The sequence below is a fragment of the Solanum dulcamara genome, chromosome 11, assembly GCF_947179165.1.
Source record: "Solanum dulcamara chromosome 11, daSolDulc1.2, whole genome shotgun sequence".
NCBI lineage: Eukaryota > Viridiplantae > Streptophyta > Magnoliopsida > Solanales > Solanaceae > Solanum > Solanum dulcamara.
The window spans coordinates 61727218-61754779 of record NC_077247.1 but is presented as its reverse complement, the minus strand read 5'-3'; the positions used below and the strand labels follow the sequence as shown (position 1 = coordinate 61754779).

The window sequence follows — 27562 nt, the reverse complement described above, 5'->3', positions numbered from 1 at the left end:
TATCAAAAAGTATTGTTAACCAGTGTTATCTGCACCTATCCATTAAGTAGAGATGTGGACATAGGAGACATCTTCATCGCAAATCTTTTTTGCTTTCTCTTATGAACTCCATTTTGTAGAGATTAAGTATTTCAATTAATATAGATGAAAGTTATTAACTTTGAGGCTCCAAAGAATTGTCAGCATTTATTTATTGATTGTGTATAGGTCACAATTGTTAGAGAGACTTTGATTACCTGAACTGGTATACAGATACCAAATAGAACCGTCAGACAAATTTATACCGTATAAAGAACAGGTATCAGAGACAATTTGTAGGGAAGGCTAGAACCGTTGAAGCGCTAGCCATTCATAGGGTTTTGAAAACGAGCTTTACAAAATGATTGGTCAAGATTCTGGAAAATAGCTATTACTTGCAAGGATATATGGTTATTGATGAGTTTTTTTTGAAGATATCATTATTTTATATATTTCTCAAATATGCAATGTGCTAACTCATAATCTAGCAAAAATTTATATCCTCCTGCGTAGAGTTTCTTGAAATTCGACTTTCCCAAGTTGAATTGTAAATGATCCATTGGCATCATATGAACATTTGAAATAGATTATATTATGAGGTGATATAATTAAGTTGTTTACGAAAAAAAAGAAGACAATTCAGGCTCTAGAAAAATTAGGAACTGTCAAAAATTGATACATATGTTTTGTAGTTATACTACTAAAGTCATTGATTTTTATTTTATTTTTCTGTTTTTGAGGTCTAGCCAATTATCTTCCCTAAAAGTGGCCTATCTTTAAATCTTCTTAGTTTTGTATTAAGATTTGATTTATTATGATACTATATACAGTTAATTTCTTGAAAAAATTAAAATAGATTTTTTTGTACGTACTATTATTTACTAATTTTTTTCAATTTTGCAATTAGTACTTATCCGTAATTATATAGAATTTAAATTCTTAAATTTTTTAAAAAGGGTGTAACTCTAAACCCTATCTAACCTTACCATTTAATTTTGATGAAAAATTTCTTTAAATTCTAAAAATACTTTTTTACTACTATTTAATGCAATATCAAGAACAATTAAATTCATATGGTTTATCAAGAGGGAAAAAGGTACGACAACCAACCTGAAGAAGAAAAAAAAAAGGCGTCCACGTGTAATAGTGGGTCCACTTATCTAGAAGAGCTACTAGAATTGGCGTATAGGTTCGGTAGCGTGCAAAATGGGGCCCAATGGGACCCACAAACACCGACCATCTCTAATATCCATGACTTTTACTTGTGAAAAAAAACAAGATAAGGAAAATAAATAAAATAGTTTGATATCTCTAATAAGAAAATTATTATTTTCTTCCTTTTTCCTAAGAAGACCCAACGCTTTTTCTTATCAAAACGGTAACAAAAGTACGTGTAATATAATTGCAGAAGCCACGTAATTAAAACCTACGTAAACAAGAAATGAAAACTTGGGATAAATCGACCCAACGGTTACGGTTAATAAGAAACAAGAAAAAAGCCGACCAAGTGCATGGAAACATCAGATTTATGAAAATTCAATTAACCCAACTTATATAAATTTTGTATGACATTAAAAAAAATATCAAACATTTAAACGTGAATTTAGTTATTTTTATATGTTAATTTGAGATAATAATAATAAAAAAAATAATAAAATTTAAATTTTGAATCTATTTTAACAAAACAAGTTAGCAATTTACATTCAAATGTAGAGTCTTGAGTATAATATAAGTGGTCAATTCTAACACAAATAGCAATTGCTAATTTCATTTTCGACTCGAATACATGATCTATAAATATATAAAGACAATTTTTTTGTCACCTCTAAACTCTCTTTCAACGATTACGGTTATTACTTAACTAGTTGAAAACAGTTGACAGTTTGTTTCAACTAACCCCATCGTGGTACTAGTAACTAGCTAGCAGACCACACGTCCCAATAAGCAGGTCACACTTTGCATGCAATGACATGTTCCTTATCAAATACTTAAACCCTTATCAGTCGGCGGACGTTACGTTTAATTTGGTAAAGAAAAAGTTACATAAATTAAGCATAAAAGTGAAAACGCGCTAGCTGCTACTTTTAATTTATTTTTCTTTCGGTTAGATATGCCCACGTAACGTTTCCTAGATTTAGACATGTCATGGCCTCTTCACTTAGATCCTGGGTTCGAGTCACACTGGAGGGAAAGTGTGAAAACACTATAAATCCTCCAAAAATGGAGGGTAAAAAAAGAAAATAAAAAATAGCCTCTTCACTAGTGGCAGATGTAGTGTAACTAACAACAAAGTCAGTTACTGCCTTAGATTTTTTTTTTGTATACTTTAACTTGTTATAATGAAAACCATAGTTCTTTATAATTACAGATGTATAATTAATCTTGAAATGTATCTCTATTAATAATAATAATAATAATAATAATAATAATAATTCATGTGAGTATGTTAGGGGTGAGTATCTATTGGTTTGGTTCGGTTTTAACTATTATCGATTCGATTTATTGGTTTTCGTTTTTTAAATACGCTAAATCGATAATTAAACTAATAAGATATTTGTTATTGTTTTTTATTTATCGATTTTTGATCTTTAACGGTCCGGTTTCAATTTAACCATTAAGAAAATGTTTTCAAAACAAATATACGACTTCTCCAATAATTTGACGCGATATAGGCATACAACGAAACAAGCAAATCAGACGTTCTTGATGTGCATACTCACAATTCACAACCCCAGCCATCGCATAATCCTTGTCGTTGTCGTTGCAAACCATAGCCGCCGCCCTTCTTAGTTCTTTAGATTTTAACATTGTGAACCTAAGGTAATACTAACGCATAAAAGGTAAATATATTGTGAACTATGAAGTAGTGTGAACTGTGAATTATGTAGGGTACTGATAATCTGCTATAGTGATTATATTAATATCTTTTTGTTTGATATTTATGTATGGGTAAAAATTAAAATAGTAAATTATTATAGTCTTAATGGGTTATCGATTTACTCAATAACCCAATATTAAAAAATCAATACCGAACTGACAACCCAATAATTTTTTTTTATATAAAATCATTAACTAATTGTTAATCCAATAACACAATAGCAATAAATTAATAACTATCTTTTCGATTCAATATTTGTACACCTTAAGCATGATATTTAATTTTTTTAATTACAAGGGTTAGACACTTTTCATGTGTGTTCGTGAATAGCGTGTTGGTTGAAATAAAGGGAAGCAACAAGAATGGATGATGTGACTTTGTGAGGATTGTCATGTCCGCTAATTAGTGGAGCAGACCAGTAATTAGCTGCAGACGGTGACCAAATATCCTTAAACTAATTATCCTTTTACTTTTATCGGTTTTTGCAATCCCTAAGTATGATATTTAATTTCTTAACACGTACAATGTTCTTTTCTACACAATATTTGGTACTTGTTTTTCGAGTATTTTCTTATTTTTTTAAATATGTATTACTATCTGTTACGTTATTGACTAAATATAGAGTTTATGCGTACACTAAGAAATAGTCATTTTGTTAACAGACGTTTTGGCTAAAAAAAATTCAACACAGAAAATGTACGTGGTAATCTGATCAATACTAGTAGAACTCTTTCTTTATAAATACTAGCCTAATATAGAATAATATATGTTTTCCAACAAGAAATATAACAACAAAAATCTGGATCTTATGATATTACTCTAGATTATGACCTATATAAATCATACGAAAGATAATTTATTCATTACCTCGAACCTCTTCTTCAACGGTTACGGTTATTAAATAGTTGAAAATTGTTGACACTTTAATTTGTTTCAACTAACCTCATAGTTGGAGTAGTAATAGCTAGCTAACCACACGTTCCAATAAGCAGCTCACACTTTGCATGCATACTGGCATTAATTTGATGTAAACCTAGCTACTAATATTTTTTAAAACAAATAATAGTTATGTGTATATTTTAATTTTTAAAAGAAGTTTATGTAAATTAATAAATCAAAAAATTAAATAAAAGAGAAATGTGATACAAAAAACCATACAAAATGGAAAATCTTTGTAACTCAGTTGGTTGACTACATGAACTCCCATCCAGTGGCGGAACCAGAATTTTGATTTAGGGGGTTTAAAATTTGAAGAAGTAGACACATGAACTTGCCGAAAGGAGTTCGATATTTACTACATATGCATAAAAAATAATTTTTATCATGTATAAATAATATAATTTTCTGCCGAATGGAATTCGGATGAACCCCTAATCAATAGGTGGCTCCCCCCTACTCCCATCATGCTGGCGAGGGTTCAATTCCCCATATAGTAATTTCCTTCCCATTTTTCCTACCCCCAATTTTTTTAAAAAAAGTTTAAAAAATTCCTACAAAACCATATACTAATTAAATCTATAATTATTCTGAGATAACAACTGTGTGCAAAATCATTCAAAGTAAAAAGTGTAATTGAACATAATTACTCATAAATCGAAAAAGGATGTCAACAATCCCCATTAAGACAAAATATCTGAAAAATAAAAAAGTTATATGAAAAAAAAAATCTATCTACATTTAAACAACTCAAAACTTGTTTTACTCAGTGACAACCATGACAACCTTTGTTAATACTTGTAAATTAGAGAAATCATTTGACCATATAATTTTATTTTTTTGACGTATTATGAAATTCGGTTTACAATTTGAAAAATTCAATTGTTTCTTTACTATTATGTTTTAAATATAAATATAGGAATTTATCATATATTTTTCTCTGATAAATATAGACATTAAAGGGGTTAATTGGTCGGAAATTTCAAACATCAATTTCGTAGAAAAATATTTTCTACGAAATACCTAGAAGTAGCTAGGCGAAAAAGAATAAGACAACTAACTCTTTGTTTGAAACTTTGAATTGTTGTTATGTATTGTTTCATAATTGTATCGTATCAATTTGTATTGAATTGTATTGTATTGACACATCAACAATTCAAATGATAGAGCTACATTAAAAAAACGATAATTAAACATACAAGGAAAGTAGGGTATGGATAAGGCAGGGTTAAGGATAAAATAAGATTATTTATACTATATTAAAAGCACAAAGGTCCTTAATAATATTGTTTGAATTTTTTGCTCTTTATTAAAATATTTTTCTTAAATAATTATTAATTAAATATTTAATACTTTGAAATTGACTAAAATTTTGCTTCATAAATCTTCTCTTATTAAATTATATTGAAATCCTAATATTTACCCTTTAAATCAATTACAATTTTGCTAACTTATAGCAATCATTTTTATTTATTAAACTAATTAATTATAAAAAAAAGTGTAAATATAAAGGAATCAAGAAGACCCGAAATTTAAGACAAGCGTTTACCAAAATTTATTGTTGTACGATGGTAATAATTTAAAAGAAGACCCACCAACTTTTATAAAAGTATTTTCCTTATATATTTGGATTGTTATTTTTACAAGGTAATAAAATATGAGCTTTTGTGTTATTGTATCAAAATATAATTTTTTTATATTCAAAAAATATAGTAATTCTTAATATTTAGGAATTTGAAATTAACTATAATTTTACTTAGTCTTGACATCTTCAGAAAAGAACCATTTTAAAGGAAATAAAGTGGAAGTTAGTTGTCAAATTCGAGTGGAGTACTATTTTTTAATTTTTATTTTGTAACCCTTAAATATATTGATTGTTGCAACCAAAATTAAAAAGTAAATTTTATAAACGATGATCATCATTTGTGCCTTATTAATAATCTGTAGCTATATATAATTTAGTTGTTTAAGTATTTATCATTTGTAGTAAATGTATGTTAATTTGAGGTATCAGGAAAAATAAATAAACAAACTTTTACAGGTGTCAGACAACTATATTTGTTGTATTTATATGCTTAGTTATGATGTATCAATGAAATCAACCATCATTAAGAGAGATAAAATGTGCGATACATTTTTTTAAGAAGGCAAATGCAACAAATCAATCAAATATCATACTTCAAAAGATATAAAGGTGTATATACAAATCAAAAATATTACAGGGATTGTATTCATTCGCTTTTGTATCACTTATTCATTCATTCTACAAACAGTTTATATTCGTTATATTCTTTCGCTCTAATGGTTGTTTCACTGCATACAATCTTAATGGATACAATCATGATAAGTCGTACGTGTTCATTTTCTCGTTTGGTAGATTAAAAAAATACATAAATAAAATATGAGGGGTATATATAAGGATACAAATAACAAAAAATGCATTGTATATTGTTGGTAACTAATTATAAATTGGGTCTAGTTATGCGAATTTGTTTAAACCATTAATGTTGGTTCTAATATGGAAGAAAACGATACGAATAGATAATTCGTACTACGTAAAATGTGTTGCCTTGCGCGATTGCGCCCATGCCTTTTAAAATACTTGTCCAAATCCATGCTTAGAAGCGCATTGGTTCTTGATCATGAATTCTGCCCGTATAACGTTATTCATATTGTACACACATTTGCATGTATTTGTCCCATGATATAATCCATTTGAGAGATCTAAGTTTTTCAGTAACATAATGGAGGTATGTTTCTTGAAAATATAACCAATCCTTGTGCCATCACTTTCCTGCTAACATTATCATGCATGAAATTTTTTAAAATAAGTAAACCTAAAACCTCAATCCCTTTTTCGTATTTAATGGACATGCGAGTAATCTCGTCAGGCTGGCTCGATCATAAGGTCACTAAAATAATCGCTTGAGGTTTTAATTTTTTGAGGGCCCACTTCGTCAAAAAAATCTCATGTATAGATCAACTTGAAGAAAAAAAAATTAGGTAGAAAATATAATATTTTTTTACCTTATTTAAAGTGGGGATGTTGTTACAATTGAGAAATGAAATAGTGTTAAGTTCATTGTAGCATCCTTCTTTAGGTGTATGCCTATATTTTGTTGACTCATTTATATTTTGACGATTATCATGAAACCACATTATTATTCTTATATTTACCTTTTTTATTCTCCTTTCACTATTTTTATCCTCTCATTATTGAAAATTCTAAAGTCTTTCAAACGTTGAAACTTTGTACGTTATGTAAAATCTATTTTGTGTGTTTATATAAAAATCAAATTTGTTTTTTGATGTCTTCTTCAAATTTCAAGCACTGCAATTAATTAATATCAAGTCATGACTTTGTTGAAGTCTACTAACTACAACAACAACAACCCAGTGAAATCCACAACGTGGATCTGGGGAGGATAAAGTGTACGCAGACCTTACTCCTACCAAGATAGGATGGTTGTTTTCGAGAGACCCTCGGCTCAATTGAAGTCTACTAACTAATCAAATAATTATATTTATAGATAGATAGAAATGGAAATATTTAATTAAAAAAATTGGTATCTTGTCGTCTTTTATATTCACTAGTTGTATTTATAACCATACTTATAGATATGTATTAAAAATCTATATATTGCTAATATATATGACGGTTTGCTATGTATTAGTAAAGTCACCCTAATTAGTACTCCAATCCTTTTAGGTTTCTATGTACGGTAGCTAATATCAGTGTTTGGTATGTATTAGTAAAGTAAACCTACTTAGTACTTCAAAGTTCAAACCCTTTACGTTTCTATGTGCAAAGTTATAAATAGATTAGCACTTAACCCTAAACCACAAGCAGCATTAAATCAACCTCTTATTTTCTTCCTAAGTATGGTAATGGGAACTCACATTTGAGAGGTGGAAATACTTATGGACATCTTCACCAAATTTCCTGTTAAGTCTTTTTTTCGTTTCAAATGTGTTTAGAAATCTTGGAAGACATTATTTTCTGATGTTTACTTTAAGAGGAAGCATCTCAATCATGTCAAAAGTCAACTCGATTCCCAAAAAATGTTTATTGGGGCGTCATCTCCGGGTAAAAAGGATTTAAATTTCTATTGCACTTCTTTATCCCCAAATCGAGTTAATAATGATATACATAAAGTTTTTTGGCCAAATATTTCTAAACCATTCAGCGATTTTAAAGTCTATTGTTGTTGAGACGCCTTGTTTCTCATCGGGATTTGGACCAGACCCGAGCCTTCAACGTTATTGCTATGGAACCCTCACCACGTCAGAATCAATAGTACTTCCCCCTTTAGAATCGTCGTTAGAACTGGAATTTACTTATGGATTGGGATATGACTCAATTAGTGATGATTATAAAGTTGTTAGGATTGACAAGGAGGGCGATGCACCAGATGAAATTCTCGCACTAAAAAGTGGTTCCTGAAGAGAAATTTATTCTTTGCCCTCAATAAGGGTTGAGGGCGATGCTTCCATGTTGTATGGTAAGGAATGTTTGTCCTTTATAAATGGAGCTTTTCACTGGCTTAGTTTTGATTTCTTTGTGACGGAATCTATGATTGCATTAAATATTTCAGATGAGAAATACAAGAGAATACCCTTACCAAAAAATGTGTGTTTAGATTCTGGAATGGGCGTCAGGATTGAAATGAGCGTCGCGATTGAAATGGGCATATCTGTGTTTTTAATAACAATGAGATCACTTTCAATTTATGGATAATGAAAGAGTATGGCGTTCAGGAATCTTGGACAAAGTTACTTACATTACTAAGTAATGGAGCTATATCAGTTCTACCTATATATAGGTTTTCCGATGGTCAAGTGCTACTTCGATACCAATACGGATATTATGGTGCAAAAGTTATTTATAGAACAAGTGAGGATCAAATATGGCATTTTGATTGTGTGATGATATTGATCCACTTTCCCTTTTCATGGATGGTTTTGTTTATACGAAAAGTTTGGGATTGCCGTCTAAATAATAGTTTCGACTATCATTACTTATTTAGTTTCGACAGACTTTTAATTATTTTATTTATTCTTGTCAAGAATTCTTGTCTCGTCCTATTATTTTTCACCTAGCTATTTTCATATAAATTGTTAATTTTGCACGCCAATTAGCATTGATACAACTATAAGTGGTTGGATTGTTTTTTAAATTTCAGATAATGATGCTATGCAATAGCGAATTCGTCTTTTCTAAATGATTCAAAAAATAAAAAAATAAAAAAGGAGCATCAATTTTATTCTTAGTTTTCAACCTATCCTCGTTCAATGAGTTTGATAATTTTGTTAAAAGAATGTTCAAATGCAAGATAATTTGTCAATTTTGACACCAAGTTTGATGAGTTGTGTCTCATAAACACTACACACGGAAGATGAGCTTGTAATTAAGCAGGCGACTTGCAAGTAGTTCAAGCAAAGAGCTTGTTAATTACTTTAACTTCCTAAAAATCCTCACAAAAGTTAGAAAATCAATTCAATTCATTTATACATCAATTTAAAGAGAAATATTGGCTATATCTCTTGTTCTTTTATATTTTTACAACACATTCAACTTTTTTGCAAGGATGTTATAGTAATTTTCAAAAGATTTTTCATTTTTGGTATAATTAGTATACGGATACGTGCACTGCACATATTTACATAACGTATAGTTATTGTGATAAATTTATGCATATATTCTAAAGAATATTTAATTGCCATTTGTTTGTCAAATTGATGCAATTTTAATCCTATTTTAAAAAAAAAAAGTTTCAATCGATCGAATATGATTCACACATGAAAGAAAAGAAAAGGAATATTTGTATTTTCAATTGAATCAAGGTGTTGTTTATATTGATCTCGCCCAAATGATTTTTAGTAGCGTTGCAAATCTATAAATCATGAGTAGGTTTGGTTTGATTTTTCATTAAAACATAACTAAATCAATTATGTTGATTTATTAAATCTATAAATCAAATCAACAAAGTCGATTTTTTTTCAATTTAGATTTTAGTCAATATTTAAATTTTCTTACCATTACACAATAATTGAAAAAGATAATAAATATTTTTTATAACCATTCTTTAAATTTATTTAAAATAAATATAAATTAATTATGATTTGACAAATTTTTCCTTATTTATATTAATTTCTTCTTAATAATGTAGATTATAATTAATATTTTTATGTATAAAAAATTTAATTTTATATATATATATATATTAGGTCGGTTTTGTTTGGATACGTTTAACTTTTTTTTCCTATTAATATTAAACTAAATCAAGAGTGGGCGATTTTTTTTCTCAAGCACAATGTCGATTTTTTTCTTCAATTTTACTTAATTTATCGATTCGATTTGATTTGTACAATCCTCTAGGACATATAAGTTTATAAAAGATTAAAAAACTAGTCAAGAAAAAGCTTAAAGATTCTTGATTTTGCTTCCAACCTTAGCCTAAGGCGAGTCCCAAGAAAATATTTAAACAAATGAAACAAGTTGTAGGCAAACAAAAGAACAACATCAAGCTAAATGCGAGAAATAAAATTAAAGAAGTTCAAAACATCAAGAAAAGAAACTTACTTTAAGTATGAATTTTCAAGTGTTGGCTTCTTAAGATCCAAAATCTCACAACACAAAAGATTGACCAAAAATATTAGAGGAAGATAGAACAAGGGTATGCCAATAGCCCAATAACAAACTCCTATTTTTACTAATGAAAGTGAAAATAAAATTAGGTACGCAAATGATTTTTATTTCAATTGTATTTCTTTAATCAAACATGGTAAGTGATCAATTACTTTCACACATAATAATAGTGGAGATAAAATAAGGTATGCAATTATACTGATTTTTATTCAAATTAAATTTCTTTACATTAATAAGTTGCCATATCAAACAAGATAAGTCAATTACAAAATTACCCATGATAAAAGTGAAGGTAAAATAAGGTATACAATTGATTTTTATTCAAATTGGATTTCTTTACATTAATAAGTTTCCATATCAAACAAAATAAGTCAATTAGAAAATTACACATGATAGAAGTGAAGGTATGCAATTGATTTTTATTCAAATTGATTTTTTTTACATTAACAAGTTCCATATCAAACAAGGTAAGTGTAGTCAATTACAAAGTTACACGAAATAGAAGTGATTATTAAATCAGGTATGCATTTGAGCTTTGTTCAAATTGAGTTTCTTTACATCAACAATTTTCCATATCAAATAAGGTAAGTCAATTACAAAGTTACAAAAGAGAAAGCTTTCGGAAGGAAAAAAGATTGCACAAAAGAACCATATTTGGATACTTCTAGTTTCTTGAAGATACGTGAGTATTTTGTTAGTAGAAATTTTCATTAAAAAACATATTAGTTTAGAAAGTTGATTTTTTTTAAAATTTATTTTTGGCAAAATTTCAAAATTGTTCACAAAAAAACGACTCAGCAAGAAACCAGACTTAGCTTGTGCATCTTTTTTACTCCATCTATATCTTACTTAATCCATTTTAGTTCAATCAATTTTCAATCTAATCCAATCCACTCATTTGTCACTACTATCATAGTAAATCGAATAAAACTAGATCATGGCACTACGACGTTACAAAGTGGAAATAAAAATAGAACTGAGCTCACTCTACATACATATACGACCAAACATTATTGAGTTTAAAGGAAAATTTTACAAATATACAAATTGGCATAACAATTTTCATTAGTTTTTCTTTCTACTTACACATCTTCCCCATTTATTAACTAGATTACAATTTTCTGTAGCTAGTCATCAGTTAACTTTGTATATCTTCTAATAGCTAGAAGCTAGATGGTAAAGTATTGTAGATGTCAGATGTTGCTCGATCTTTCATCGTGGTGTCAAACGTTACTTATTTCTTCGTGGTAAAGTCCAAGCGCGGACTGCATAGAGACCAGAGCAATAACCATCCACGAAAATGGAACCAGATACGAAATTAGAGAAAACGAAAAGGAACAAAACAGCTGAAAGATAAATTGTACTGATATTTTTGCTACAATGAAGATAGATATGGCACTAACCATATTGAGAAGCCTCAGAGCTGCAGGCCGTGTAAATTTCCTTGCAAAAAGGAAGCAAGGGGCAGGTTTCTCCTTGCTGGTGCACCACTCTCGCCGATATTCTGTCTCATAATATATATTATCTATGTCCTGTCAAAATCGAATAGATCTCTAAGGTGTGCGCACATTCATCATTTTACACAGGACAATTCAGCATCATATAGTAAGACAATCATGCTCATTTCAACTGCTGACAAAGACGAGGTAAAATTTTCTCAGTGTTGTGAACCCTCCTTACTTCCTAATAATAGCTACTTGAGTGGGCTTACTAGTTCATTATCTTCTCCTCTTGTCGATATGAGTGACATAATTTTCTGAAATATTTTTCTCCAAAATGATCACCAAGTTTCCTTCTAGTAGACCTGGCTAATCTACTAATCTGCTTGTTGAAAAGAACCGAGAGTACCTTGATAGATTGGATTAGCATGGGAGTAGCATCGGCTAATTTATAGGTAACAGGATGCCATCCTTTCCGTTCACGCTCCTTGGAGGATAAAATAAGCCATGCAGTGTGAGTCAGTGTCCTCCGTGTAATTTCACCTTCAAGTCCTTTATGCTAACATTAAATGAAAGTCTCCTCAGAAAAAAGATAAAGGTTGATACTAAAGTATCAAATGAAAACTTAAGTTACATTTTAGAGCAATTATGCCTCATTGCCTCTTGCATTATTCAAATTCTATCCATTAATAACTTTTCTAGTTACCCAGCCTATTAATGAGGTATAATATTAAAATTAGCTGAACTCAACTAACGGTGCAAGATGAGCTAATCTTATTTTTTAAATAATATTGGCCTTAGATGGGATTAAATGGTGCAACATGAATAGCGACGATTAAGATAGCCGAATCCAACATAGTTGGGATTTAGGCATTGTTTTCTTCTCTCTTTTTTTTTTTGAGGGGGGGGTGGAGGGGGAAAGAGATAAAGCAACAAATACAATGCAACTGCCAAGGTTATTATATTAGCAATTACTTCTTCATAAACAATAAACACTGTTAGTACTCAACCAGGTCATGATATAGTAAAATGTATTGGCAATCAGCTCAAACTTGAATTGAACTGTTGTAGAGTATGGATTACATTATGCTACCAATGGTCCGTGCATGGGAATTTTTGTTGACAGAATATCATTGTTTGAAGTGAAATCAGTAATATCTTAGGGCAAAGAATCAAGTTGCCAAGACAGGTTTAGATCACAGAAAACAACTTACAGCAAGCAGAGTTTGGACATAGTGTTCATCAGGTATACAATTATGAATTTTGGATGTATCTGGAGGCTGCAAAAGACAACAGACTTTAGAAAACAGTTCAACAGTATAAAGAATAAAAGCTTACAGATTGGTATAGCATGTAAAGATCTTTTAGCAAAAGTTAAAGTCAACAGATAAACAAACAATAAAGAGAAGAAATACTCAAATAGCATGGACACTCACCACATACTGATCCCGCCAAAACTCAGGTAGCGGTTTTTTCTGCACAATGATAATGTAATTACGGTGAACACCACAGAAATATGAAGGTATGCAATGAGAACAAACAAATGCAGAACTTTACATATCATTAGTGTAGTTAACTTCTGTATCATTAGGAGGGTAGCCATAATACTTGTTCAACCAGCCAATTAGAGGCACATAAGAAACTACTACTAATAGATTCAACTTTAACAATGTTTTTTCTATTGCCTAGTCTCCATCCATCTAAAAGAACTAAGGACAATCCTTTTTTTCTTAAATTGAAAATAAAACAATGTTAAGATAACTTGTCTTGTAATGCTCTTGAACTCACGACCATCCATGAGCATCATAAATCAAAATCCGTATCCCGGGTTTCGGAATAACAGTTAAGGTAGGTTTCCAAAACAAAAAGTAACTTGCCTTGCAATGCAACTGAAACATAGGAAATAATATTTCATCCTTCACTACAATATCTGCATGCTTTCTGTTTAGAACAGCCCACTGTAAAAAGACGTGAAAATGAAAACTAGTAAGCTATACAACTTGTAAAAGTGAAAGATACACCTTGCCTTTTTGCTCCATTTCTCCTTCGAGAATTTCCTTTTAAGGAGTTACATTGAACTTCATGAAGTTAGAATTCATATTTCAGACCAATACCTGAGATCCTTTCCTCCAGCATTGAACAGGAATAATTGGATCCATTTTGGGGTTATAGCGGCCTTCTTTTGTATCAGCAAAGCTGTTTTCATTTTTAAACAAAAGACAATTAGATAAATGAAGCATGAAGATGGTTCCACATTTTAATTTGTGAAAGTAAGATGCTAGCTGTGTTTTTTCTAATCAGTGTAAGATGCTAGCTAGATATTTGGCTAAAATAATGGATTCAGAAGTAACAGTTCTTTGAGAATGACAAGTGTCCTTCAGTGGAAGAACTAAAGTTTTCTTATTACTTGAATTCTATCTACAGGAATAAATCATTTACTCGAGAAAGAACAGAAAAATCAATGTCTTTTACCTGTCAACAAAACTATTTGGCGTAGACATTATGTAATCATATGTGTAGCTGAAGTTGTACAAAGGTATGCAACTGAAATAACATGAAACATATTAGATGACAGTTGCAACACAAATGTTACTATGATGGATATTATTGCAGAGATATCAATGTTGGAGACCAATTTGCTAAGTGCTCTTTTAAAACTGATGTGGCCTATGATTATGCTCAGTGATCCGAAGCTAAATCATTATCTGAAAAGTGTATTGTGACAAAGTTTGACTATTTCAGACACTTAGCTTAGAAAACTAATAGGGTTAACAGGTACATGTCTGCAAAAGAAGCATACCACTACGGTTCTGATAAATTAACAGGCAATTAAGCTGACCAGTAATACCAAATGAGTCAGCTTGTGCTACAGATTTGATAAATGAAGATATTAAGGGAAATTATATCTCACCTGTCTGAAAGAAAAACAAATCGTTCATTGAGAGGATCCATCAATGCATGCTGAAGTAAAATGCGCTCTGCCTGGATCATGCTTGCTTCTCCCCAATCTACCTGAAGGAAAAGACACTTGCTAAATATTGCTAGGCCATAAGAAGAATGTGAAAGAAAAAAAAATGTAAATGTTGTTATAAGCTCATCAATCAAAATAAAGAGCTGATTCACAGAAAATCTTTACATGATTGCTTGTCATAACATAAAGAAGGGAATCTGTAATGACTTTTTGGTAACAGTCTCATGAATGTTCTATAAAATCCGTAAGAGGTATCAGGAAAGAAAAGTAGCCTACCTGCAGTGTGTATTATAGGGTTAATGAACCAGAAAGGAAATACCCTTGGTGGTTAATAAATATATTAATTACCAAAAAAACAAACAGAAAGGGACCCCCCCCCCCCCTCACACACACAAACAGATTTTCGTTTGATGAGCAAAACAACAATGCAGAACATGTATTTCTATCATAAATGCTGTCAGTCGGATGAAGCAAGCAACAGAAACTCAATGGACAGATTACCTGCCCACTAGACTTAATGATGATGATGCTATCAATAAGAATTTTTCATTCAGAAGCAGAAAAAACCTGTATACTATCATTCAATTGGCGATTCAAGAAATACGCTGATCTTGTTGTTACTTTGTTCAATAAAAACCCTGGTCGTGAGTGAACCAGGATTGAAAATTTATTTTCCTTATCACCCTGCAAAACACACACACAAAACATAAGTTGAGAAATCCAGCAAGAGTTCGAAAGAAAAAGATTTGGTTTGAATAACGCAGTGTTTTGGATGGCGAAAGGCGACAAGGGTATGCCTCGCCACAAGGCGAGGCGAGTAGCGAGGTGCTCGCCTTTTTGAAATGCAGCGCCAATTTTAATGCCAAAAAATTAAAATATTTGATTGCATATGTGAAAATAATCAAAATCTCAATGACAATAACATATTAACAAATATTTCAATTCAAAAACTGAAAATAGATAGTACATACTAAAAGTCTAGAACTAGAATGAGAAAAAAAGAAAAAAAAGGTCAAAACAGTGAGGAAAAAAACAGAGGTAGAAGTAACTCTGAAGAAGGAGGAAAAAGAACCAGAGGAAGAAAAAAATTGAAGAAGAAATTAGAAGAAGAAATACGCATTGAACAACTTTGGAGTCGTCGGAGAAATCTAGTCGAGTTGACTGGGTTGAGTCGCAGTTGAATTCTAAGAGTGCAACTGTGCAAATTCGAAAAGAAAACCCTAAAATTACCATTTAACTTTTAAACCTTAAATTAGTAGCCTTTTTTTAAGATAATACAAAAGGCGACGACGCCTTTCTCGCCTCTCGCCTTTCTCACCATTGTTGCCATGGCGCCGCCTTTTGAAGATCGCCTCGCCACAAAGCTAAAAGGCAATAAAGGGTCGCCTCACCTCTCGCCATTGGCGACGAGGCAAACTCCTTTAACAACATTGGAATAACGAGGAGAGATTTGCATAATACTGGAAAGAGATACAAACAGGGGAATTCAATGAGTCTTAAGAGGGGAACTCAATGAGTCTACCTACAGGTGGTGTGACAAGCATGCATGGGAGAGCGGGAGCATTTGGGGAGAAGAATAAAATCAGAGTCAATAGCAAACAGTTATGGGCACATCGATATGTACATTGGAGAAACAATCAAATATACCCTAAGCACTAAACACATTTCATCTGTTCTCAAAGGACTCTAAGGAAACTTCTCGTGGGGGAGTCAAAATTAAACCCAATTGTAGCTGATGAACCAATAGCTGATATATTGCAACAGTTCTCAAACTATAAGGATCTGCTAATGTCGTCCAAAAGACATACAATTCCTCAAAATCAATAGAGACTTAACTGAGAATGGAACATAACATGAGGCAACGGATCTGGAGAGGCTATATAAACTAGTAGGAATTAAGGATTAATTGTTATTGTTATACTTGTATTCAAGTCTTGGAAAGGAAAAAAAATCTAACATTAAGTCGGGGACTTTTAGGAGTTTTTTGAGTCTTTTTATAACGGCTATTGTATATCACTTATATCAGTATAGGGTAAGTGTGAATTTTAGAAAAACCTTCAACATTACAGACGCCTACTTTTCCTTCAAAGACAAATTATTTCATGTTAGAATATAATGAGCCTGAATAGAATGGTATAGAGAAAAGGATTAGACTGGGATTATGGGATAGTTGATTGAATAAGGAGCTTGGCAACAACAACACACCAAGTGTAGTCGGATAAAATGGGGTCTGGGGAGGAAAGAGTGTACATAGACCTTACCCCTAGAGAGAAACAGAGAGGTTGTTTCTGATAAACCCTCGCCTAAAAAAACAGTCCAAAGCAGTCCAAAAGAAGTAATGAAAGTGAAAGCAAAACAAAGCATATTGAGCAATAACTACAATGGATTAAGGAGCTTGGCGATAGTTTTTTTTTAAAAAATAATCACAAAGATCCCGTCCCACTAACAAATGCATTAAAGATCATATTTGATAAGGGTGCCTTTTTTTTTGGAAATTTTAAAATTGGGGACAGGAGAAGGGAAAACGGGAAGAGAATTACAAGGTGGTGTGAAAGTTCAAGTCAACTGAGCTACTAAGATTCCCAAAAAAAAGAAAAAACAGGGTGCTTCTGTTTTGCACATTCTGGATAATTTGTGATCTCAGTAGGATCCAGGTACCATTACCCTCACCCCCACAAGAAAAAAAGAAAAAAAACAGCTTGCATAAAGATATAATCTTTGCTAACTATACTAATATTGAAAGTCCGTATATTCATGGCACTTTTAATTAACTTAGTAAAGAGTGAAAAGATCCTAAAACACTCCAATTACCAAAAAATGAGAAACCCCAGGAAGTAATCAATGTAAACAAAAAATTCAATAATACAAGCAAAATAATTAAGGCACCAAAAGACAAAAAGAGAGAAAAAAACAGGAAAATCCAATACCTGAAAGAAGGCATCCCAAACAATGTCCAAAGGCAGACGATTCCGAGCTATAAACAAAAATGCAATTTTGGGGTTTTGTACTTGAGGAGCAGAAATCAACGCTAGCATTCTAATTCTATTATACTGCGTCTCCATTAACACTAAAGTCCCGAAGAAAAAAACAAATAACATCATAGCAAACACCTTTATCTTCCATCTATGTTGAGATTTCTGGGAACTGGATCTTCGCATCAATTTCAAGCCCATATTCTCACACTTCAAATCTGTAGAGTTTTAATTACTTACCCATGAAGATTTCAGTAGCAAAATCGATCCAACTCCAAAAGGTGTGGAAATATAAGTAGGTAGCAGTAAAATTAAAGGATCTGGGAAGAAATTAAAGCTATGAACTGACACTGTATTATTAAAGAGAAGAAAGGGACATAGAGTGCTGACTTGAGTCTTCACTTAGCTTAATAAGTTGTTGGGATATTTACTATTGAGTGAGTAAAAAGATAAGCTTAGTACAAATTGGATTGCGTGAATTGCAGGGAGAATGAGAATCCCTTTTCAATGGCTGAACGATTTTTCTCTTTGCCAGCAAATCTACCAAACCTGCCTCCACTTTGAGGGCCGCTGCAGGCTTTGCCTTTACTCAAAATTGATCTTCTTTTTTCAATGTATTTTTTTTTTTAACTTCTTATTTTTCTCAGCTTTCTAATGTTTTCACCCTATGTCTACTTCCAAATATAATAAATGTGTACCTTCGACCCATATGGATTATGGATAGTGGTTGGATTAAAAGAAAAGTGTAGTTGAAAGCGTTACTTTTTAAAAATATATCTCCCAATGCATGAATTTTCAAATTTAATTGAATTTAAATATAAAAATTGAATATAAAGTGGAAAATTAAAAAGAAAAAAAAAAGTGTACCTTCCTTATTATTAAGTACTTTATTTATTTCTCTTACTCGTTAATATTTGATTTAGTACAACTCTTAAGAATAATAAATAGAGCAATATTATTATAACATTCTTATTAATTATAAGTCATCTAAATATTGAAAAATGAGTAGTATTTAATATTAAGAGTAAAATAGTAATAAAATGATAAATTTATGTCTTGATTTTCCAAACTGGATAAGTAAAGTTGGACAATTATTCTTAACATATTAAACAAGTAAAGATGAACGGAAAGAGTATAATTTAAGACACTTTACTTCAAAATATTAGTTGATTACTTTCAATTTTACACGTTACTTTTAAATATTATAATTTTTAAGCATGTGTAAAATAAAAAATGATCAACTAATATGACGGAGGAAGTAATAAGGAATATTTGTAACTTTTATTCATTTTTTGGTTAAAGTAAATAAGACATTTAAATTAGTACATAACCACGACAACTAAAAATAGCAAAAATCTCAAGTATTACTATAACAACTAACACTCATTTACACAATGGCAATAATTTATTCCACTATTAGATAGTTGCACACTTTCTTCAAATAGGAAGATAATTAATAATAGTTGCAAGTAATTTCTTTAAAATTACGAAACATATATAAAATCCAAGATTTGGCTCATGGATATAAAAGTTGGTATTTGGGATAATTAATTTTGAGATAAAATAATTTCAAAAATCAATTAATATTTATAATCAAATACAAAATCAAATAACCTTATATTTTATCTCGAAAAAATATTATTGATGTCCCACCAACCAATCCACATATTTCTTGACTTGTTTTCAACAACAAAAAAAAAATCAATGATGATGAAGTAATAGAATCCATGCTTGAAAGTTACTGGACAACTAACATAATTGGCCTACTAATGTTCCTTTAGGTGATGCTCTATTCGTCTCGTTGTCATAATTTCTTTTTTTTTAGAGTAAAATTATATGAATTTTGATTAACATTTTAAGATAGTATTGATATGAAAAAAATTGTAACTTATAGTACTTTATGCATAGTTTTTGAATATCTAATTTTTTACTTTCTAATATTGAGTTAAACTAATATAATTTAACTTTAAAAATTAATCAAATTGACTTTCGAAAAGCATATTTATGACTACTAAAATATAACCAGGGAGTAATAAAATTGATGAGACATCAAAACACACACCAACCCAAAGCAAGCATGTATAACATTCAATTAAATTCATGTCGTCCAAATATTGTACTCCTTTTGTCCTAAATTAATAGTCATTTAGATTAAAAAAAATAATCTCAAATAATTAAATCTTAAAATTTTAAATTTAAATTAATAATTATTTTTAATTATATTCTTAATTGAGCAATATTCTAAAAACTAAATAAATCTATTTTTATTAAAAGAGATAATATAATAAATTATACCAATATTTTTCTTTAATGTACTCTAATCATTGAATTCCTTTAACATAAAGAAAAAATTTGGGTATAGCATTTTTAGCCATGATTTAATGTAAATTATGTGTTATATATTTATTGATTCAATTCAAAAGTTTAACGTGTTAGTAGGCTATATTGTTTTAGCATTGATAGATGAAGATTAAAGAAAATATGTAATATGAAGGTAGCATCATTATCACATTTATTCTAATTAATTAATATATAGTTTGGTAAGACTTCCATGTTGTTTGATATTTACTTCATTAATTGATGCCCTTAATTTTAATCCTTCTATGTTTTCTTGTCCAAAATAAATAACCATCATTAATTATACCCATCTGACACAACTATGGAGAAATTAAAAAGAAAAAAAAGAACTTCTTGGGCATCACCATTCACTTAAATATGTACCAAAAAAATGTTGATGTCGCAATTAATAAATTTATCTCCATGGGTGTTGCAAACTTCCAATGCCTTCATATTGGGAGGTGGCTTGGGAATTAACTTACACTGCGACAAACAATATGAAAAAAGACTTGAATATGTCATCAAATTTTGAGAAAATACTTATTTATATTATTCATTAAAAAATTGGCTCATCTATGTCATTGTCGTTTAAGAAAGACTTATTTATACCATTATTTTTTAACTCCAATTTTGCAAAACCACCTAAACAACTTTTAACACTTTCCTATTGGAGTTTTATGAATCAAATGTACTTTTTGTCTTCTTCTTCTTCAAGAACTAATGAAGAATATCAAAAATTCAGATTTTCAACTTCTTCAATTTTTCACGAAATCATCTTAAATTTCAATAGTAACATCCCTCCGAGTTAGAAATCAAAATTCAATATCTTTTAAACTTGAATTCAACCTAATCCAAAAGACACACTTAATTTTTTTTCAAAATTTCAAAATTTCAACCTCTTTTAATGGTGGAATTTTTGCCACAATTCCAAATTACTTAAAATTTTGAACGTAGATCCCCAAAACACTATTTTAAAGTTCACTATGTCTATGATCAAAATTTCAAGTGATTTGGAGTTGTGAAGAAAATTCTACCATTAAAAGATGTTAAAGTTTTAAAACTTTGAAGAAACTTTTGTATTCTTCATGAGCCATTTTTTCAAACAGCAATAGCATAGATGAGTCAAACTTTTAACGGATAATATAAATAGGTCTTTTCTTAAAGTTCGATGGCATATTTGAGTCTTTTCCCAAAAGTTATTAATGTCAACAATTTTTTCCTTTAGAGATAATATTTTTTGCCGTAATTTTTTTAGTGGTAGTTGAGTTAATGTTATTATATTTAGAGTCACTGAATAGTGGTATTTAAATAGAATATTGGTTATAAATACTCATATTATATTATTATTGCTAAATATAATAGGAAAAGGGCATAAATTCTCTCCTGAAGTTGTACCGAAAAGTTAGTTACACACTTAAATTATCATGGCGACCTATTACACGCCTAAACTACCTAAAAGTGAAACTATTACCCTCCTACAACTGGCGTGGCAAAAAAAAGCGCGTCGGATTCTGTAAAGTAAAAATAATTAAAAAAATAATAAAATCACCCCATCCCCACATCCTTTCTTCTTTACACCCACCACCCTCTTCTTATTCACACCCACTTTCATTTACTCCCATTTTGAATCTTAATTTTTTTTCTTTCAAAACCTATTAAAGTGAAAAAAAAATAAAAAAATCACCCACCCCACATCCTTTCTTTTTCACACCTACCTACCATCTTCTTCTTTACACCCACCTCTATTTACTCTCCATTTTGAATCTTGATATATTTTTTTCAAAATCCATTAAGAAGAAGAAGAATTCTTTTTGATTTTTTTTCTTTCAAAATTCATTAAGAAGAAAAAGAATTCTTCTCCCCATTTTGGTGGAGAAGATGATTGGGGTTTGGGGGGGGGGGTTATATGTGTGGTTAATAATTAATTAAGAGTTAATTAGTATAAAATATAGTTAATAAAAGAAAAGCAAATTAATAAAGAAAAGAAAAGAAAAAAATATATGAAAAATCGGATGGGTAGTTAATAATTAATTAGGATTTAATTAGTATAAAATATAGTTAATAAAAGAAAAGTTAATTAATAAAGAAAAGAAAAAAAATATAAAAAATCGGATGGATAGTTAATAGTTAATTAGTATAAAATTTAGTTAATAAAAAAAAGGTTAATTAATAAAGAAAAAAATATAAAAAATTATAATTTCTGACGTGGTGATGATGTGGCACTGACGTGACGCCGCGTGCCAGCGAGTGTAATACACCACATACTATGAGAGTGGTGTTATGCGTTCAGGTGTGTAATAGTTTCACTTTTAGGTAGTTTAAGTATGTAATAGGTCGCCATGATAGTTTAAGAGTATAATTGACTTTTCGATACAATTTCAGAAGAAAATTTATATCTTTTTCCAATATAATATAACAAAAATTATATTATAATTGCTAAATAATTATCACAATATTCTTTATTTGTTATAATGTTATTATTATTACGTATACGCGTCTCTACTCCTCCTTTCCCTCCATATAAGTAATTTGTTTCGTACTATTATTTTTCTTCCATATCAGCTTCCATCTAAAACATAGTAGTACCACTCTGTTATTCTTTTATTAAGGGTGTCCAAAATTTAATATTTCATGCGTTTTTATTTATTTATCAAATATTTTTCAATTTGATTTTCTTATTTATTTATCATTTTTGACAAATTAGAAAAGAAATAATTTTTTTCATTCTTAAATCAAACTTTTTGAAGAATTTAAGATTTCATCTCATGATTTATAATTATGACATGAAATTACATGACTTAAATTCCATATTGCTCTTATTTTAACTGCCCCAAATTTAAACCAAATTAATAAATTCATTAGTAATGACACTCATCTATTGATCATTCTACAATTAACCTAAATTAATTTAAAAACCCCACCCATTCCCAAATCAAATCGACCCGCCCAAATCAAATAGAGCTAAAGGTAATTTTCGCCCGGGCGCATCATTGTCCAGCCCAGCGGATAATGAATCGACGGCCAACGGTGAACCAGGTCTTGGTGACATACCGGAAAATTTTGTAGCCTGCGTGTTTATGTACCTTGACCCACCGGAAATCTGTAATCTTCTTAGGCTTAACCACGCCTTTTGTGCAGCTGCATCTTCTGACGCCGTTTTGGGATTCTAAGTTTCCGTCCAATTACCACCACCTGCTCGACGTTTTACCTCAGAGGATATACGACGTATTTACAAAAAAAGGCAACAAGGTATATAGATTCTTGGGGTTTATCTGTTATTTTCGTTGTTTTGACTGCAAATGATTGATTGGATTTCTGGGTCAGAATTGTTTTTGGGAGTTCTATTTTGGGTAATGTTTTTTATGTTCCCATTAAGAGATATGTATAAATTTCAAGTAGAATTTAAGTGGGAGCCTTAATTCAGCTGACATTGGTAATTATGCTGTGTTTTCTGTGATTACCAGCACCAAATAGACTTCATGTTGTGATGGAGTTTTTCAAAGTGCTTAATAAATTTTGGGGTAGATGAGCATCACGTCATTAATGAGTTTATTAATTGGGTTTAAATTGGGGGCAGTTAAAAAATAAGAGCAATATGGGACTTAAAATAGATATCAAGGGTATTTGGGGCTAATAAGGAGATGGATGGTACTTTTTGTAGTTTTGTATCATTTTCAATAGTTTATGGATATTTTAGACCCTTTTTCATTTTAACTTTCCCCGCCTCTCTGCTCAAATCAAAGAAAGAAATCATTAAGTTTTGTTTTGAAATTAGATATCTTTAAGTTTGTAGATTTGTGTTTTCCCCTTCCCTGATTTTTAAATCTTGCCCGCCTATCTACTGAAATCAAAGAAAGAAATTCATTAGGATTTGTTTTGAAATTAGGTACTTTAAGTTTGTAGATTTGTGTTTTCGTTGGGTATTTTCATAAATGTTGTGTTGAATCTAAATTTGCTAAACTTATTGCATTCGTGCTATTTGAGTCGCAAATCATTAATGACTAGAGCTTTTTTCTTCACTAATAATGACTCCCTTTCTAAGTTATGACTTACGCGTATGTGATTAACCACTAGTTATCATATTAGTCAACTACAAGTAGCTCATTTTAATTCTAAAATTTGAACTCAATTCTATTTTTTTATCTTTCATATATAGTGCACATGTTATGTTTCATAATTCAACAATTTAAAACTTCATATAAAAACTCTTTGAATTCATGTACAGCCTCGAATTATGACATTCAATTTCAAGAAAAAAAAAGCATTGTGGGCCTTGTGACCCGTTACGCCTTTCAAAAACGGGCTTTCATAATTTCTCCTATTATGTTTGGGCTGTTCTCGAGAAAACGTCTGATTCAGTTGGGCTTTTACATTTTATCTTTTAGTACCGGAAAATGGAAGAATAATCGAATCGGTTTTGGAAGAAGGTGAATGGATTCGTTGTCTTTACAAACTCATCTCAGTTTGAGGAGGTAATTAATAGTTTTCTTATGTTTTCATGCAACAGATTGTTCATGTTGTAATTTTCATAAAGTTTAATTATTGATTAGTATTAAGTTCATTAGACGTATTTAACTGGAAGTTTGTACGATTAATTGATGTTCTTTTGTGTTGTTGAAATGATGAAAGCTTAACCAGTACATACCCAGCTAGAAAACCAGGAATTGCAGTTCCTGAATTTGTAAAATTGCATGCGGGTCCTTCAAAATCGAGATATTTACCACAAAGGTATCGTATGGCCACTTCAAATAGGGAGGGGTTGAATGGGATAGAAGAAGGCGATGGAGTGATAATTGTGGACCATGGGTCCCGTAGAAATGAGTCCAATCTTATGCTAAGTTAGTTTCTGGCACCCTTCATTTTTATTTTTATTTTCAATTTTGCTGCTGGTTTCATATGAGTTGCTTATAGTTGTAGTTTTGATGATAACTGTCAGATGAATTTGTAGCAATGTTTAGAGAGAGAACCAAATATCCCATTGTGGAGCCTGCACACATGGTAAGAATGTTTTATTCCCCTTCTTTGTATGATTTGTCGATTCATTCTTTATTCCTTCTCTGTTTATTTTTGTTTCTGCACTCTGTTTGGGATTAGAACACTGACGAGGAAAGAAAAATGCAGTGGAAAAGGATAAGAAATGAGAAGTCTAGAAGTATGTTTGGATGTTAAAGAGCAAAAGAAAATGAAAATGAAAAATAAAAAATATACCTTTTTAGAAAAGAAACAAATAGAAATAGTATCAAATTTGCGAATAAGGAAATCATCTTAAAATATATATCATGAGAAAATCTGGGAAAATATCACAAGGATTGAGAGGATAAAGGAATCGCTTTAGGGGGTTGGGAAGTGGTTATAGGACTAAGAATGTGGTAGGAGTAAGAAAATCCTAATGTTTGGATGTTAAAAGCAAAGGCAATGGAAAATAAGAATGTGGTAGGAGTAAGAAAATCCTAATGTTTGGATGTTTAAAGCAAAGGCAATGGAAAATAATAATTCAAACTTTTTCTGGAAAAAGTTATCAGTAGTTGAAATGATATCAAATCTACCTATTGAGAAACAAAAACTGGAAAAATGAAACACATATTTGATTTCACTGAGAGGACTTCAAATACAAATATAGATATATTTCCTATCCTTAAGAATACCTTGTTCCAAACACATCCTTAATCTCTCTATTGTCCTTTCTTTTTAATCCTCTCAAAAGTTGGAATATTCATTTTTACTCTGTATCTCTTTTATGACATTTAGGAGCTAGCAGAACCATCTATCAGAGATGCATTTAGTTTATGCGTTCAACGAGGAGCACGTCGAGTTATTGTGAGCCCCTTTTTCCTTTCTCCTGGACGACATTGGAACCAGGTATCTTTCGTTTCATGTAGTCTCAACTCTTAATTTGTGCTTGCTGATGTAAAATTTGCCGCTGATGTATAGTTCTAGGGTCTTGACGTGATATCAGAGTTAAAGGCAAGGAGCTTGGTGCAAAGGCTTATGACCTTTCCCTTTTCAGGATATTCCTTCTTTAACAGCTGAAGCTGCAAAGGAGCATCCAGGAGTATCATATGTCATTACAGCACCTCTTGGCCTTCATGAATTACTTGTTGTAAGACTTCTTTTCCTCGCTAGATTCACTTTCTCACTATTTATTCTTTTCATTTACATATGGCAGCCATCAATATTGAAACCTTCGCCTATTCCTAATCCATAGTTTGCATTCAAGCTGGTGAGGTCAATCAACACTTGCCCTTATAATTGCTAAACTCCCCTCTTTCCTAAGTCACTGGCCCTATAGCAGTTCTTGCCTAACTAGGGCTTTTGTTATTTTAATTGGTTTGCAATTGCCTTTTCTTTCCTAGGCTACTGGCTCTTGTATTAGAATTCCTTTTTACTGAATGCTTTGTTCAATCTGAGTTTCTTTTGTGACAATGACTTCACAACATCCTATTTAAATCCCAACACTCTTATTGCTCAAGTAACTAGCAAATTTTTGTTTCATGGATAGACCGTGATGGTCAGATATTTTGGCATTGACATCCTTCCGTAATAAAGCTGTTTGGTTGAAATTTTAATTCTAGAAACCTGATTTAAAAACAGCTAAATGTTTTCTCATTGAAATTCTTCTATAGAAAGCTTGTAGGTTAAAATTCTAATTCTTGAAGATGTTATTACAGGATGTGGTGAATGATAGGATCAATCATTGCCTAAGTCATATCGCCGGGAAAGCAGATGAGTGTTCAGTTTGTGCTGGAACTGGAAAATGTCGCCTCCGTCAGTAACATACTTATGAAGCTTAGCAAGACTTTGTTATGTAGAGAGGAGTTGTTACCGATGCAAGTTGACTTATTCGGGTCTGGATGCTGAGTTACTGCTGCTTGACAGTATGTTCAATTATCTCCCAAAACTCAAGCATCCAAGTTACCATGAGGACTTCGATATTTGGGAGTTAGTAATAGCATTTCAAATACAAATATCGACTAGAGGATGCTTAGTTACTCCCCACAGCTGATGGAGAGTTGCAAGTGCTGGACTGCAATTCTGATTATCCTGTCTGTTGTAAATTATCATTTGTGTCTTACTAAACTCATGGCTGCCCATCAGGTGCCGGTGGGTTGCTATTTATTCCTCAACATATTTGGATTGAGAGTGTTGCAGTCTAATAGTTTGTGCTGTAGTGTCTTCCTTTACTCATTACCATAAATAAACAAGGATTTATTCACATGGGTTGGATATTTGTATTTAGCTTTTCTCGTCAATAAGATGAATGTTCATTTTTTCATGATTACCATGCTCGCTGCTATTCCGTGGCGTCTTTGTTTGAATATGGCACTATATATAGTTATGTGCAAAAATGGATGACGCAGAATT

General features: G+C 30.9%; 2 protein-coding genes across 3 annotated transcripts; one reads left to right on the top strand and one right to left on the bottom strand.

Moving 5' to 3' along the window:
* Positions 1-11479: 11479 nt before the first annotated feature.
* On the bottom strand, positions 11480-18516 carry LOC129873425 (glycosyltransferase BC10). 2 transcript variants are annotated; one of them, XM_055948520.1, is made up of 11 exons: positions 17819-18516; positions 15459-15575; positions 14832-14932; positions 14393-14464; positions 14035-14116; positions 13798-13878; positions 13357-13395; positions 13135-13200; positions 12330-12479; positions 11885-12013; positions 11480-11746 (listed from the first exon to the last, which is right to left on the bottom strand). In XM_055948520.1, exons 1-11 carry the CDS (start codon positions 18062-18064, stop codon positions 11705-11707), a joined length of 1125 nt encoding a protein of 374 aa, XP_055804495.1. In that variant the 5' UTR covers positions 18065-18516; the 3' UTR covers positions 11480-11704. The 2 variants fall into 2 exon arrangements, with proteins under 2 accessions (XP_055804495.1, XP_055804496.1); XM_055948521.1 differs by lacking the exon at positions 14393-14464.
* A 4527-nt stretch (positions 18517-23043) lies between these two features.
* On the top strand, positions 23044-27413 carry LOC129874406 (sirohydrochlorin ferrochelatase, chloroplastic). Its single transcript, XM_055949690.1, has 7 exons — positions 23044-23449; positions 24586-24672; positions 24830-25038; positions 25137-25198; positions 25949-26059; positions 26208-26300; positions 26869-27413. The coding sequence occupies exons 2-7, from the start codon at positions 24632-24634 to the stop codon at positions 26971-26973; spliced, it is 621 nt and encodes a 206-aa protein (XP_055805665.1). The 5' UTR covers positions 23044-23449; positions 24586-24631; the 3' UTR covers positions 26974-27413.
* Positions 27414-27562: the final 149 nt, after the last annotated feature.

What these genes read in the sequence shown, in the direction of transcription:
- LOC129873425 (XM_055948520.1), bottom strand. Translation starts at nt 18,064, where the DNA reads ATGGGCTTGAAATTGATGCGAAGATCCAGTTCCCAGAAATCTCAACAT. An exon ending in AATTGAATGATAGTATACAG is followed by an intron (nt 14,933 to 15,458) that starts GTTTTTTCTGCT and finishes CTTTTCCTTCAG; the next exon opens with GTAGATTGGGGAGAAGCAAG. An exon ending in CTCTGAGGCTTCTCAATATG is followed by an intron (nt 11,747 to 11,884) that starts GTTAGTGCCATA and finishes GTCTCTATGCAG; the next exon opens with TCCGCGCTTGGACTTTACCA.
- LOC129874406 (XM_055949690.1), top strand. Translation starts at nt 24,632, where the DNA reads ATGGATTCGTTGTCTTTACAAACTCATCTCAGTTTGAGGAG. An exon ending in TGAGTCCAATCTTATGCTAA is followed by an intron (nt 25,039 to 25,136) that starts GTTAGTTTCTGG and finishes GATAACTGTCAG; the next exon opens with ATGAATTTGTAGCAATGTTT. An exon ending in GCCTTCATGAATTACTTGTT is followed by an intron (nt 26,301 to 26,868) that starts GTAAGACTTCTT and finishes ATGTTATTACAG; the next exon opens with GATGTGGTGAATGATAGGAT.